This window comes from Mastigoproctus giganteus, chromosome 11 (assembly GCF_048544385.1).
Source record: "Mastigoproctus giganteus isolate SK-2022 chromosome 11, ASM4854438v1, whole genome shotgun sequence".
NCBI lineage: Eukaryota > Metazoa > Arthropoda > Arachnida > Uropygi > Thelyphonidae > Mastigoproctus > Mastigoproctus giganteus.
In genome coordinates, this window is record NC_143585.1 from 50,542,890 (window position 1) to 50,558,407 (window position 15,518).

Genomic DNA, 15,518 nt, shown 5'->3' on the forward strand with positions numbered 1-15,518 from the left:
GTTCAGAATTTATTTATGACTATTAGAATCTAAAAATCCATGATCATGGATTTTTCCTCCCCTTCTTCAGTGCTTATAATCTTGCTGTTGCACCATCCCAAAAACAGCAAAAGTAAAGGACAAACTGTTTCTTATGTATTATTATAGCTATATATGTTTATAGCTTTAAACATATGTTTGAAATTGTCTGTCAGTTTAGCCTTTTGGTGTTCTGTGATGGTGTAACAAGAGGATTATAATCACTGAAGAAGTAGAGGCAAAAGCTTCCCCAAAACATGATTTTAGACTATTAGCAATAAATATATTGTAAACCTTACACAGGTAAAGTGCTGTCAATTCATATATTTAGAATGTGATGCATATTAATTAAAGTATCTATCAGAGGGTTATAAAGGGTTGTAATAGCTCATTTCCAGATAGATAACAGCAAAAATGTCTTAAGGATGTGATTAAAGCCAAAAAAAAAAAGCCCTTTTTGGGCATTTTTTTCCCCCCTTTTATACATCTTTTTTTATATACGTAAAACAGATTCAGGCTGATTACATTCAACACGCCCTTCTCTGTTGACCCAATCTTTCTTCTGGCCTTTGTAGAGAATAGAAAGTGAGCAATTCTTGAAAGGTTGTGGCTTCCAATGGAATTTTCAAAAAGCATTAGCATCAGTCACTGTCTACTGATTTTGGAAAATTTCCTTATGAACTAAAGATCTCTTTAGTATAAATGTTCCAAAATAAGCCCCTCTCACGAGCATTGTAAAATTATTCAGGCCTCAGATCTGATTCAATTAATTTTTGTATAAATTTATGAAAAGCTTCTGTGGAAGCAATGTCACTAGGAAGTCTCACTACTTACGGATAGATACCTAATTCTGTACTTCCTTTTTTAAATTTGTTGATCCACTTGAAACTATCCCTGAAATTGAAGTATATGAATTTAAATAAATTTGTCTTCTTTCAGAAAATTTATGCAGTCACTCTTGATAGAACCAGCTATCACAGAAAAGAACAAAAGGCTAAACTGACAAACTGTTTATGTATGGTTAAAGCTATAAATGTATATAGCCCTAATCATACATAACAGTAAGATTTCAGTTACTTATTCTTCCATCATGCCAAGAAGTTTCTTGACAGTGACATTGAAACTTTCTTTAGTTGAGAGTGTGGGAAGACTTTCTGTTGTTGAGTGCATGCGGACGGAACAGTTCTGTCTGCATACAAACTTAGGTAAGATTGACAGTTTTGGCTGTCAAGAGACTCACGGTGACTTCTGTAACAAAAGTATAAACAAACATTGATTCATGGCATTCCAAAAAAAATTGCCTTCAAGTGGTTTAGGAGGTACAAATTAATATAAATGAAATATAGCTGTTTGTAATATAAAATTATGATAAGAAATAATTTAGATATCAGCCTGTCATAAGGACTTCTGGCCAATGGAAAAGTAAATTTAATAAAGCTTTATAGGTTAAGATAATGAAAATTTTATAACTTAACTGATCCGTTGCTGAAACAAAATGGCCCATTGTAGGCACTGTTGCCAGTGAACCGTGGTTAGCTTGGGCACTCTGAGTGGCCTGCAGCTACGCGGTCCTGTTTTCAGTGTGGTTTGATGTACTGTGTGTGTGTGTGTTGTGACACATTGCACCCATCACCAGCATTCCAATTACCAACGACTTGCGCCACAGTCTCCTTTCTGTTGCCACATACCATCCGAGAGAGCCTTCACTCACCTCGAGCATTGATGAGCCGTGGTTGTCCAACACCTCACCGGCGGTTCATGGATTTTCCCTCCTCGGACCACTTTTTGTAGGTACTAATCACGGCTGACCATGAGCACCCCACTAGCTGTGCCATTTTGGATATGCTCTGACCCAGTCATCTGGTCATTACAATTTGGCCTTTGTCAAACTCGCTTAAGTCCGCTGCCTTTCCCAGCTAAAGAACAAGAGTAACACTGATTAATGAAGCTCAGTATCAGGTGTTTTTTATACTGTGTCCCGACCCGCGCATGTGCTGTAGTTCACCTGTAGTTGCTTCGATTTGAGTAATGACTAGCTGGTCATAATGTTTTGGCTCATCGGTGTATGTATGCCATGCATTTTTCTTCTCTGTCCCATTTAGATCTAAACCTTGAACAATATTTCCTAGTTGGTATGAAAAGCCTAGTAGCTTCCAAGGTTAATTCTTTGAATGCTTCCCATTTTGAATTTGCTGTTCGTAACATCAGTTGCCCCACTGTATAGAATTTAAATACTGTCTCAGACCACCATAGTCACCTTTTACGAAAGCAAGCAAAAATCCCTCCTTTACCCTGATGGTAGTTGCCTCTTTAAGTAAATCCCACTTCAGAACACTGATCACTGCCACCTAGTGGTTCCTTTATCTGCAGATTGTTAACACATGAAAAATCACTACTGATATCAGATCAAGAGTATTACTCCCTCTAGTTGCCTCCTGAACATGATGCTGCAGAAAACAATCATCCAATAAATCCACAAAAGCCTTGCTAGTGTATGAGTGACCAATCCACAAATTCCAGTCAATATCTGGGAAATTAAAATCCCCCATTATAAGACACTCTGATTTACTGCTACACTCTATTTCTCTGTAGAATTGTTTATTATATTCATCAGAGTCATTAGTCCTATACTCCTACTGTCAATTTCGAGGCCTCATTATGTCAAGGATCTGGGTATATTCTTATCATGTGTATGCCATATCCAAAAATTTCATTACTTCATACAGCATGCCCCCCCCACTTATTCTTACTATTGAATATACCATGAATTGTAAAACTAATAGAGTAAGCTTATCTGTGAAAAGATCTAAACCTCCCAAACACTTCCATGTTCATTTCACAAATATACATATTTCAGTTCTAATCTCAACAATGTCCATTTCTACATGCACTCTGCCAAACCCCATATACCTTTTATGACAGAATCTGTCAGAAAAGTGAATGGTGGTACTTGTGCATATGTCCGTTCTGATATTCCCTGTCAGATACTTGGTAATTTGGAAACTCCTCTTTTCGATCTTCTCTGGCTTAAAATCTCTCTACCTCATTATGTCAAATTCATCTGTTGTCTCTATTCTTCTCCCAACTCCACTAATTACTTGGAGCTCTTTGACTTCCTCTCTTTGCAGCTTGACTTTCCCCAGTCCAACTTTCCTAACAGTGAGGTAATTTTCCTTGGTGATTTTAATGTTCACAACTCAACCCCAGGGGCTCACATCTGGTGAGTATAGGCTTGGCACACCCAGGGTCCTGAGCTGGATATCATCATTCTTCTCTTTCTTGGTGATTCCCTTCTACTTCTCTCTCTCTCTCTCTCTCTCTCTCTCTCTCTCTCTCTCTCTCTCTCTCTCTCTCTCTGGGTAATTCAGAATTTTTTTTTTTTTTTTTTTTTTTTTTGGCTGGTGCAGCATAAGCCTCAGGCTTCCTTGCACCATATGGGTAATAATAATAATAATAATAACTCCAGCTGGCTTCCATTTTCTAATCGCACCGACCCAGCTGGTCGAGATGCTGAGGCTTTTGCAATTACTAATGACCTTGCACAGATTGTTCATTTACCTACAAGAATACTGGACAATCCTAACCATACAGCCAACACGCTTAATCTTTTTCTCACAAACAACCCTTCTAAGTGCACGGTCGAAGTGAGAAATCCTTTAGGCACCTCAGATCACAACTTGGTGATTGTCTCTTCTCCAATGGAGCCTTTATCTCATGGCTATTCCTAACCTCGTATTGTTTGGCATTAGAAGAATGCAAAATAGGCCTGCGAGATTTCTTTTCCTTGGTCAGATTACCATTTCAGAATTCCTGATGTCAACGTTTGCTCTGATCATATCAGTGAAATTATTCTATAAGAATGGAATTCTTTATTCCACACTCCAATTTAAAATTTCATCCTTTATCTAAATCTTGGTTTTCCAACAAATGTGCTAAGGCTTTTCAAGAGAAGAATGTTGTATATCGTAATTGGCTTGTTTCCATTTCTTCAGTGTTATTTTCTGCCTACACCAAAACTTGCAACAATTGTAAAGCAGTTATTAATCACTCCAAACTTCATTTTGAACAGGCTGAGTAGAAAATTTGCTTCTTGCTTTAATGGTAGCCAAAGCATTCTGGTTTCTTGCGAAAGCTATTGACCGCAAATTTTTCCCACCTCTGTCAAAACCAGATAGTTCTATTGTCACTTCAGCCAAGGATAAAGCTGACCCGCTAGCATACCATTTTTCTTCCAACTCATGTATTAATGATCCTGGTAAAACACCTCCCACCATTCCCAAGATGCTCCATTCAATGCCTCTTGTGGTCTTCCGCCAAAAGGATGTCAGAAGGATTTTGATGAATCTTGATGCTAAGAAAGCTCCAGGTCCTGATAGTATTTCTCCACTTTTTCTCAAAACCTGTGCTCCTGAACTCACTCCTGTTCCTTGCCTCCTTTTTCCTTTTCTTATTCCAAAGGTGTTTTTCCTTCTGCTTGGAAATTTATTCATATCCAGCCAGTTCCTAAAAAGGGTGACAAATCCCTCCCATCCAATTATCATCCCATTGCAAATACTTCTACTCTTCCTAAAGTAATGGAGAAATCTAACCACCAACTACATCTAAACCTTCCGTCTGATCAACAATCTCTGTATGGATTCCATCAGTGTTGATCCACTGGTGATATTCTGGCTTATGTTACCCATCTTGACATCTCAAAGGCTTTCAATTATATTTGGCATAAAGGTCTTCAAACAAGCTTCCATCTTATGGTTTACAAACTGTTTTTTGTAATTTGTTATCCAGTTTTTTTTCTCTGACTGCTCACTGAGGGTGATGGTAGATGGCTCTCTATCTTCTAATTTCTCCACTAATGCTGGTGTCCCCCAAGTTTCAGTTCTTTCCCGCACTCTTTTCCTTTTGTATATTAATAACCTTCTTCCATTGACTGGAAATCCTATCCATAGTTTTGCTGATGATAGCACATTGCATTCCACTTTCCATTTTGAGAAACCTTGCCCTGCTCAATCAGCTTCAACTTCTCGAACATCCACTACCAATTCCATAAATGCTGATCGCCTTATTTTTCAGTGCGGCAAAGACAACTTTTTTGATTTCAATCCTTCTAAAACTCAGTCTTGTCTTATATCTCACAAAAAGGATTCTTCTCGCCAATGCTTATCTTTGGTGACACTCCGATTTCTAGGCAAGATGGTATATCTCTTTTGGGGATTACTCTGACTTCTTATCTCTCTTGGCAGACAAGCGCATTACAAATATTGCTTCTTCCGCATCTAAAAAGCAGCTGTTCACTCTGTACAAATCGAAAATCCACCCTACCATGGAATATTGTTCCCCCATCTGGAATGGTGTCCCCAAAACCTCTCAGGCTTCTAGATTCCATTTAGAAAAGGGTAGTTAGGTTAATTAATGACTCCTCTCTAACGGCCTCCGTAGCCGAGTGGGCAGGAGCGGGAGTGCAGTAGCACACACTCTTTGAGTAGACCGGGGTTCAAGCCCCTGACTGATGAATGCGGTCGATCTGCCAACCTGCACTGGACCAGCGTGGCAGATTATGGTCCATTTCCCTCAGCATGAATTGTTGAGGAGGCTTCCACCCTGCAGTGGGTTGATAATGGCTGCACTTTACTTTTTTTTTACTCTAACAGAGTCTCTCCACTCGCCGTCTCATAGATGTACTATTTCTGCTGCATGCTTTTCTACAGATTCTTCTATGGGCACTGTACTTCTGGAATTGGCTTTTATAATTCCCTCTCTCTTTCAAAACAGTCCGAATATGTGCTGCAACCAGCCAACATTCGTTTACTGTCCAACTTCAAACTCACTGAACCAAAACTATTCATCTCCCTTGGTTATTCATTCAGCTGCCATTTTCTGGACCAACCTTCATACATATTTCCTGAAAATGCAGTCTACAGAAGTTCAAGTCTAATGTCAAAAAATATCTTCTTTCGTCTTTTCAACCTCAAACCCAAGTATGGTATTAAGTACTATAGGTTCTAATAATTCTCGTGTTTGGGGTTTTCATAAAAAAAAATATAAATATATATATATTAATGATATTGATGAAGGTATATAAGGCTTAAAATCTAAGTTTGCAGACAATATGAAGATTGGCAGGGTTGTTAATGACTGTATGCTACTAATCTAGAAAAGTTGAGCAGATGGACTGAGAAATGGTAACTGAATTTAACATTAACAAATGTAGAATACTGCATATGGGTAGCAATAACTAGAGACTAACGTATCAACTGTGTGGTACTACTTAGGGTGGTAGAGAATGCAAAGAATCTCTGTGATATTGTGCAATCAGATATGAAGTTTTATGTGCAGTGCAGATGGTCTGCAAGAGTAGCTCATGGTGTCTTGTCATCACAGTGTGCTGAAGTGGGATTTACTCAAAGAGGTAACTACCATCAGGGGTAAAGGAAAGGGTTATTGCTTTCGTAAAGGCGACTACGATGGTCTGAAACTGTATTTAAATTCTATACAGTGGGACCAACTGATGATGTTACCAACAGCAAATTCAAAATGGGAAGCATTCAAAGAACTTATGTTGGTATGTAAAGCTACTAGGCTTTACATACCAACTAAGAAATATTGTTCAAGGTTTAGGCCTAAATGGATGTCAGATGAACTAATGAGACATATGGCAGAGAAGAAAAATGCATGGGATGCATATAAATTAGTGCGTGACACAGAAGTCTATGATAAATATAAGTTGATCTGTAACCAAGTTACAAAGGAGGTTAGGCAGGCGAGGGCAGATTACGAGAAATCTTTGGCAAAGGATGCAAAGAAAAACGGCAAAGAGTTCTTTACTTATGTAAACTCTAGAAGGAAGGGGATGAATCAGATTGATCCACTTGATATCGATGGTTCAGCTGTTGATCATCCTGCTCAGGTAGCTAACAAACTAAATGAATATTTTGCATCGACATTCACACATTAGGAGTTATTCAGTGAGGGGAATGCCAGAGGTGTATTCAACTCTGGCAGTAAGCTAGGTAATCTTGTAATAACTGAGAGTAAAGTGGAGGAGAAATTGTTGAAGATAAACACAAGAAAGGCACCTGGGGTGGATCGGATCTATCCAGTTATATTAAAGGAGGCAGCAAGGGAAGTAAGCAAACCCTTAGCCATAATTATGAGAGGTTCCTTGGACTCAGGGGAGGTACCCATAGACTGGAGATGTGTAAATGTGACCCCAATTCACAAAGGAGGATCAAAGGCTGACACAAGTAATTATAGACCTGTGAGTTTAACTTTTATTCCAGGAAAATTAATGGAGGCACTGGTTAAAGACGCACTGCAGGATCATCTAGACAAGACTTCTGTTATAGCTCGGACACAGCATGGTTTTGTTAAGGGGAAGTCTTGCCTGACCAATTTGATTGGATACTATGATGCGGTCACAAAAGAACTGGATGCAGGGAATAACTTTGATATTATATACTTGGATCTTAGAAAGACTTTTGATACTGCTGCACATGGAAGACTGCTGCACAAATTGGAGCAGTGTTGCATTGGAGGCAAATTGCTGCTATGGATAAGGGGATGGTTGGGGGGGGGGGAGAAGGCAGAGAGTGGTAATCAATGGACACTGCTCATTGTGGACTAATGTTATTAGTGGAGTCCCTGGGGTTTCAGTTTTGGGTCCATTATTGTTTTCTGTATTTGTAAATAATATTGATGATGGTATATCAAGCTTAATGTCCAAGTTTGCAGACGATACAAAGGTTGGCAGGGTTGTTAAGGACACTACTGGCACTATGCTGCGGCAACAGGATCTGGAAAGGTTGAGCAGATGGGCTGAGAGGTGGCAAATGAAGTTTAACATTGACAAATGTAAAGTACTACATATGGGAAACAGCAACCCCAGAGCAACGTATCAACTCTGTGGTACTACACTGACAGTGGTAGAGAATGAAAAGGCCTGGGGGTAATTGTGCAGGCAGATATGAAGTTCTCTGAGCAGTGCAGATGGGCTGCAAGAGTAGCTCATGGTGTCTTATCAATGATATACAGGAATTTTTCTAGCAGGGATAAGGAAGTGATTATTCCCTTGTATAGGGCAGTGGTCAGGCCACACCTTGAGTACTGTATACAAGTCTGGAGGCCTCATTTCAAGAAGGATATAGAGCTGCTGGAACGAGTACAGAGAAGGGCAACAAGATTAGTGAATGGAACAAAGGATTGTCTTACGAAGAAAGGCTTAAGTTTTGCAAATTACAGTGTCTGGAGACTAGGCACCGGCGAGGTGATCTGATAGAGGTGTACAAAGACTTGGTTTGAGCATGCTCAAACCATTGAGCATGCTCAGTGGTTTGAGCATGCTCAATGCTGATGGGATTCTGCCTCTTGCTCAGAATAATCACCTGAGAGGGCATAAATTCAAATTGAGGAAAGATAGATGTAGGATAGATGTGTGGAAATTTGCCTTTAGCCAGTGGGTAGTTGGTTGGTGGAACAGACTTCCATCCCTTGTTGTGGAAGTTGATAGCTTAAATAAATTTAAGGCTCAGCTGGACAGGTATTTTGAACGAACAGAGGGGTGAAGTGAAAGGGTTTTTTTTTTTTTTTTGGCTGATGCTGCATAAGCTTGCTTTCTTGCATCATATGTCTCTACTAATGCTAATGATATACAAGTATTTTTCTAGCAGGTAAAAGGTGATTATCCCCTTGTATAAGGCACTGGTCAGGCAACACGTTGAGTACTGTATACTGGTCTGGAGGCCTCATTTTAGTAAGGATGTAGAGCTGCTGGAAGAAGTAGAGAGAAGGGAAACAAGATTAGTGAATGGAACAAAGGGTTGCTCTTAGGAAGAAGGGCTTAAGTTATGCAAATTACAGTGTCTGGAGAGTAGGCACCTACGAGGTGATCTGATTGAGGTGTGTATATAAAGACCTGAATGGTTTGAGCAAGCTCAATGCTGATGGGATTCTTCCTCTATTCCAGATTAATTGACTGACGGGACATAAAAATTCAAATTGAGGAAAGACAGTTGTAGAATAGATCTGTGGGAATTTGCCTTTAGCCGGGTGGTTGTTGATTTCTGGAACAAACTTCCATATGTTGTGGAAGTGGACAGCTTTAAAAAATTCAACCAGATGGGTGAAATGGGAGTCTCCCCCCCCCAGCTGATGCTGTTTGCTTTCTTGCATAAGTTTGCTTTCTTGCATCATATGCCTCTACTAATGCTAAACATCAAAGTGATGTCTAAATATTTTTTAGGGTATATCATTCATTAAATTTCTGAAGTGAACTATAGGTAGTTTCAACCTAGTGTCATATAGGTTGCATGATGAATAATTTATAGCTTTAATACAATTGAATGCATGCAAATAAGAATATTGTTGACTTATTCTTCATTGATAAATCTCAAATCAAATCTAAAGGCAAAAGAACATCTGAGGTCTCTTATAAAATTTACATTCAGAGTTGAAAAGCCTTACATAGATTCATTTTTATTTGATCATAAATATTTTATCTTTCATACATTTTATCACTGTTAATTATTATAGATAACACATGAATAAGCCTTGTTAATTTGTAGTACTAGTTTTGTGGTGTATTTGCATTCCTTTTATAATGCCAATAGATTTATAGACTTTTATTCCTGCTGAAATATAACTATATTTAATCACATTTATTGATAAATAATTCCTTAACAGCAAAAAGTAACCCTTCTGATTGTTTTGAACTTATAAAACAAACTGTTGTTGACACAACTGCAGAAGCCTACTTCCTGTCAATCCTGCAACATTTGTTGTGTATCAGAGATGATGTGAATATCAGGTATATTTTTTACAGTGACTATTTATTTATTTTATTTATTTATTATTATTTTTTTTTGATGGAGAAGCAGAGAACTGCAAATTGCATTCCGCATGAGGATTTGTAGATTTGCAATTTTATTTCCTTTAATGAAAAATTCTCGTGTGTGTGTGTGTGTGTTAAAATAATAATGTCCTGTTGTGCTGCAATTCATATTAGGCCTGACGTAGCCCAGTGGTCAGGAGCGAGAGTGCATAGCACGCGTTCCTTGAGTGGACCGCAGTTCAAAGCCCGTGACTACTAAATACGATAAATATTTGTATTGATGATTTATTGTAAACTCTACTGACTTGGTTGTCGTGCCGGAGTATAAACAGAAAATTTATTTTATTTATTAATTGATGCTATCAAATTTACTGCATGAAATTTGTCTTTAGATCTGCTTACTACAAATTAATTGAAGAATGTGTGTCACAGATCATCCTGCACAAGAGTGGTTGTGATCCAGACTTCAGGCATACACAGCGGTTTAAAATAGATGTGGAACCCTTGATTGGTAAGTCACACTATCTCTTCTTCCCCGTCCTTTTTTTTTTTATATATAATGCTAAATTATGTTTTCAGTTTTTGCTTTTACAGGAATTTCAAAACATTTCCACATTTTAACTAGCAAAATTGCAGGGTGATCACTAAGGAATTTGACAAATAAAAATGGAATGTTTTGATGTAAACATGTTATTCTACATGCAAGAAAACCTAATACACAATTTTTAATGTGGGACTTCAGAGGAAAATAAAAATATGCAAATAAGAAACATTCTAAACATTATGAAAATTAATTACTATGTATATTACCAAGATTACTTTGTCAAGGGTGAATGTATCCCACAACACACAAATGAAACATTGAGGTAAAGTAGTATAATTTATAATTAGCAAAGTGATTTTCCTTGAAACGGTTCATTTCTTTTGGCTACTGTTATTATCAAATTCTGTAGAGGAGAACAAAGAATGAAGAAAAGCAAAGTTCCTTGCCCAATTCCATCCTTGAATAAACTAATATCAGATATGAATAGACTGGATGAAAAATCAAAGTCTGATGCAAATAGAAACCATTGACAAAATTAGTAAAACTTTAATTGAATTATTCTCAACTTTGCCCTAATGAGAATGCATTGTAAGAGAAGTGTCCATATATTTACAATACCTAACACATTGACTCAAAACAGTGCAAGAGTTGTTGCCATCTGATCCAGAAATCCATCTGTGGTTTGCATTCTGATGTATCACCCAAATATGACCAACAGTGGCTAGATTGTGTTTTGTGACCATAACTGGACTTAAAGATGTGGACATAGCCACTTTGTTACTGTATACGTGAATGGTCAGTTATAAATATATTGTAAAACCTTGTCATTTGGAACTTCAGGTTGAGAGGAAGGTATTGGACCATGTGACCCTTAAACAAGAAGAGAAGACAGACTTATTATTAAAACAGTTTAATGGAAGAAATATTGTTTAAAGCTTTCTAAACAAAGTGGCCATTAGCATTAGTAAAGGCACACGATGCAAGAAAGCAAGCTTAATAGCATCAGCCAAAAAAAAAAAACCCTTCTCGTTTCACCCATCTACTTGCTGCAAATGTTTCTATAGTTCTGCCTTGAATCTGTTTAAGCTATCAACTTCTACAACGACAGATAGAAGTTTGTTCCAGCAATCAACCACCCGCTGGCTAAAGGCAAACTTCCACACATCTATCCTACAACTGTCTTTCCTCAATTTGAATTTATTCCCTCTCGGGCAATTATTCTGAGCAAGAGGAAGAATTCCATCAGCATTGAGAATGCTCAAACCATTCGAGGCTTTATATCCTCACCTCAATCAGATCACCTCACAGGTACCTACTCTCCAGACACTATAATTTGCATAACTTAAGCCTTTCTTCCTAAGAGCAACCCTTTGTTCCATTCACTAATCTTGTTTCCCTTCTCTCTATAGTAAGGGCTCTAGCTTATGTAAACGTTAGTATAATAGGGAGCTAATACCAAATGCTTGTATTTTAAGGAAAAAATTATGTAGGTCAAACATGCCGAGAAATGAATCTAAAACGAAACCGAAAGTATAATGAGAAGTGAACGATATCTGAAATTTTCAAGAAATGCATAACAGAAATAAGCTGGTGGAAAAAATATACGTAGTAGAAGGAAAAAAGCAGGGAGATGAAGTACACATATTCAGTAGATTAGATGATTGCAGGAAAACTTCAACCACATTAGCAATATATCTACATAATGAAGCAATTTCATTATGTAGATATATTGCTAATGTGTCAGCATTAAATTGCAATTATGGCAGCGTTATTGTTGACCTCTATTTTCATATTTATTCAAATATCGTATTCAAATGTGTTCTAAATACAACAAAGGTCACTATTTTCCCACTGTTTTGTATTTCTTCACAACTTACTATTAAGTCTGTTACGCTGCTATAAATTGCTTCATTATGTAGATATATTGCTAATGTGGTTGAAGTTTACGTGCAATCATCTACCTAATGAGGAATTCATTAGGTGAGGGGATGCCAGAAGTTTATTAAGCTCTAATGGGAGTTAAATGACTTTGTGGTAACTGAAAGGAAAGTGGAAGAGAAATAGTTGAATCTGAACATAAAAAAAAAGATGCCTGTGTGGAGGAAATCTATCTGATTATATTAAGGGAGGCGGCAAAGAAGATAAGCAAACTCTTAGCCATAATTGTGAGAGCATCCCTGGATTCAGGGGAGGACCCTATGGAGTTACAGTTAAAGAAGCAGTGGAGGACCATCTGGACTTTAATGCAGTTATACTGCGGTCAAATCATGGATTTGTTAAGATGTTGTGTTGTCTAACCAATCTGATAAGTTACTATGATGAAATGACCAAGAATTTGGATGCAAAATATAATTTTAATATCGCATATTTCGATTTCAAGAAGGCTTTTGATACTGTTGCACTTAAGACTACTACACAAACTGGAGCAATGTTGGCTTTAAGGGCAAGTTACTGCTGTGGGTAAAGGGATGGTAAGTGGAAGAAGACAAAATGGTTCAATCTCTACCTTCTTCTAAATCAATGAGCACTGTTCTTCGTGGACAGTGCACATTGATTTAGAAGGTTCAATCCCCCAAGTTTCAGTGCTTGATCCATTGTTGTTGTTTTCAGTATTTATTAATGATATTGATGAAGGTATATCAAGTTTAATGTCTGAGTTTGCAGATGATACAAAGGTCAGCAGTGTGGTTAATGACAGTAATGAGAGTATGGTACTGTGACAAGATCTAGAAAAATTAGATTGATGGGCCGAGAAATGGCAGTTGAATTTTAACATTTACAAATGCAAGGTACTGCATATGGGTACCAGTAATCCTAGAGTAAATTATTAACTGTGTATTATTACACTCTAGGTAATGGAAAATGAAAAAAATATCTGGGGGTAATTGAGCAGTCAGATATGAAATTCTCTGAGCAGTGTGGACATGCTGGCAGGACAGCTCATGTTGATTTGTAAATGGTATACAGAAACTATGCTAACAGGGATAAGGGGATGATTATCCCCTTGTACAAGGCCATGGTTAGGCTGCATCTTGAGTATTATATACAGGTCTGGAGGCCTCACTTTAGGAAGAATGTAGATCTACTGGAATGGGTGTAGAGAAGGGCAATCATTAAAAGGAACCATTGAAGCGAACAAAAAGGTTCTCTTTCCTAGAAAGGCTTCAGTTCTACAAATTGCAGTATCTGAATACTAGGCAACTGTGGGAGGTCTGATCTGATTAAGGTGTTTAAGGTCTTAAATGGATTGGGTAAGCTAAATTTTAATGGCATTCTACCTCTTTTTGGGATTACACACATGAGGGGGCATAAATTCAAGTTGAGGAAGGATGGTTACAGGATAGATTCTGAAATTTTCCTTCAGCGAGTGGGTGGTTTATTGTTGAAATAGGCTTCCATCTGTTGTTGAAGAGGATGGTTTGAATAAATTCAAGGAAGAACTAAACAAATTTTTGGAGGATACAAATAGATGATATGTTTTTTTTTTTTTTTTTTTTTTTTTTTCTTTTGGCTGATGCTTTCTTGCATCATTTGCCACTACTTCTACTACATCGAAAAAGTGTGTGCATTTATACTTGCAAATGGATTAAAAAAAAAAATATATAGAAATAAAATGTTAATTGGTTAGAACAAAAGAAGGTAACATAAGCAGTATCATGTTTATCTCACAGTGCTATTGGAAAAAGCAGAAGCAACAGATACTGTGTTGTCACACCAAATTTGTTATGTTATATGCATACCACTTTGCTTCTGATGTTGATGTAACCATTGACAATCAGACCATGAAATTGTCTCCAGAATTGTTAGCATATCACAATCACTGAAAGTGTCATGTTTAAAAAGTGGCCAGTGAAATGTGTCCATGGTTTATTGGCCAGTGAAAGTACAAGGTCTGATTAGAAAGATCTGAGACTTTATTTATTACAAGTGAAGCATTGGAGATAGAGAACTACAATGATGAAAGCATAGAGAAGGAGGTCACCATATGAATGATTCAAGCTGCTTCCTGCTCTGCAAATCAATAATGAGCAGTGCTTGTTCAGTTCAGACATCTTAGGCCTTTGTCATGATTGTAATGGATAGAAAATGAAACACTTTTGCATCAAATTTCGTGAATAATGGGAAAAACAGAGTGAAAGGCTTTCACATGTTAAGAGCTTCATTTGCTGATGAAGTAAGGTTGTCATTTATCAGTGATGAAGCATTTCTAAAAATGGATGAGACTCCATTGATGACCAACATTCAGATCAACCTTCAAATTCAGGCTATGATAAAATATGCAAAAAAAATTCATTCTAATTATTGATTGACTGAAAATCCCCTTTGGGTCATGCCAGTTGAATTTGTTGGAAAACCTTGGAATGCATCAACAGTTAAGTCAATGTGTTAAGAATTAATTAAGGGTGAAGAATTAAGTCAGGACAAGTTTGGCCAATTGCACAAATAGTGTTGCTTTTTTCCCCTCTGATATTCATGGTATCATTCATTTTGAGATCACCATGAGCAGAGTAAACTGAGACTATTATAATAAAGTTCTGATTCAATTGAGGAAAAGAATTAGGAAACATAAGGAAGGTTGGAAGGGAGGGGAATCATTTTTCTTATCAAAAGTGCTTTGAAAGTTATCAGAACATTCTAAGAATCAGATCAAGTTCAGACAGGCATTGAGTCTGTCTATTGTGGATTGACTTACACTGAGGGCAAGTAAATAGTGGGGAAAGGGTATGCTACAAGCCAAACAATTCTGAGGAGTGTATGATAAAAATTTCTTTAGACAATTTGAATGGGCAAGCAATTGTGATCGTCTCATTATGCACCAGAAATACACCATGTGGAAATAGTTTCTTGTATGATCTGGGTGATTGTTATTTATTAAAACGTTATTTATTAACATATGACAAAGTGCAAGGTGACCCTAATACTCTCAACCTGATTCTCATCAAGGATCCAAACTGCACCAAAATTTGACAGTGCTGAGACCAGTAGTAAGTAGTGAACACAATGTCACTACTTACATAAAATAGGTAATGTCCAAAGAAATTTCTATAGTCAAAAGGCTTTACTTTCAAGAGATGGGGGGAGGACTCTAATGGATTAAGGTATTTTTTGGTCTTTGTTGTAGGTGAGATAAAT

General features: G+C 37.4%; 1 protein-coding gene across 1 annotated transcript in view; it reads left to right on the forward strand.

Annotated features, from left to right (window-relative positions):
- The window catches only part of LOC150078004 (protein diaphanous-like), a 278,573-nt gene that overhangs the window by 136,934 nt on the left and 126,121 nt on the right, over nucleotides 1-15,518 (forward strand). Inside the window, 2 exon segments of the mRNA XM_090384426.1 lie at nucleotides 9,694-9,817; nucleotides 10,234-10,352. Of these exon segments, the coding sequence (XP_090240552.1) occupies nucleotides 9,694-9,817; nucleotides 10,234-10,352 (243 nt within the window).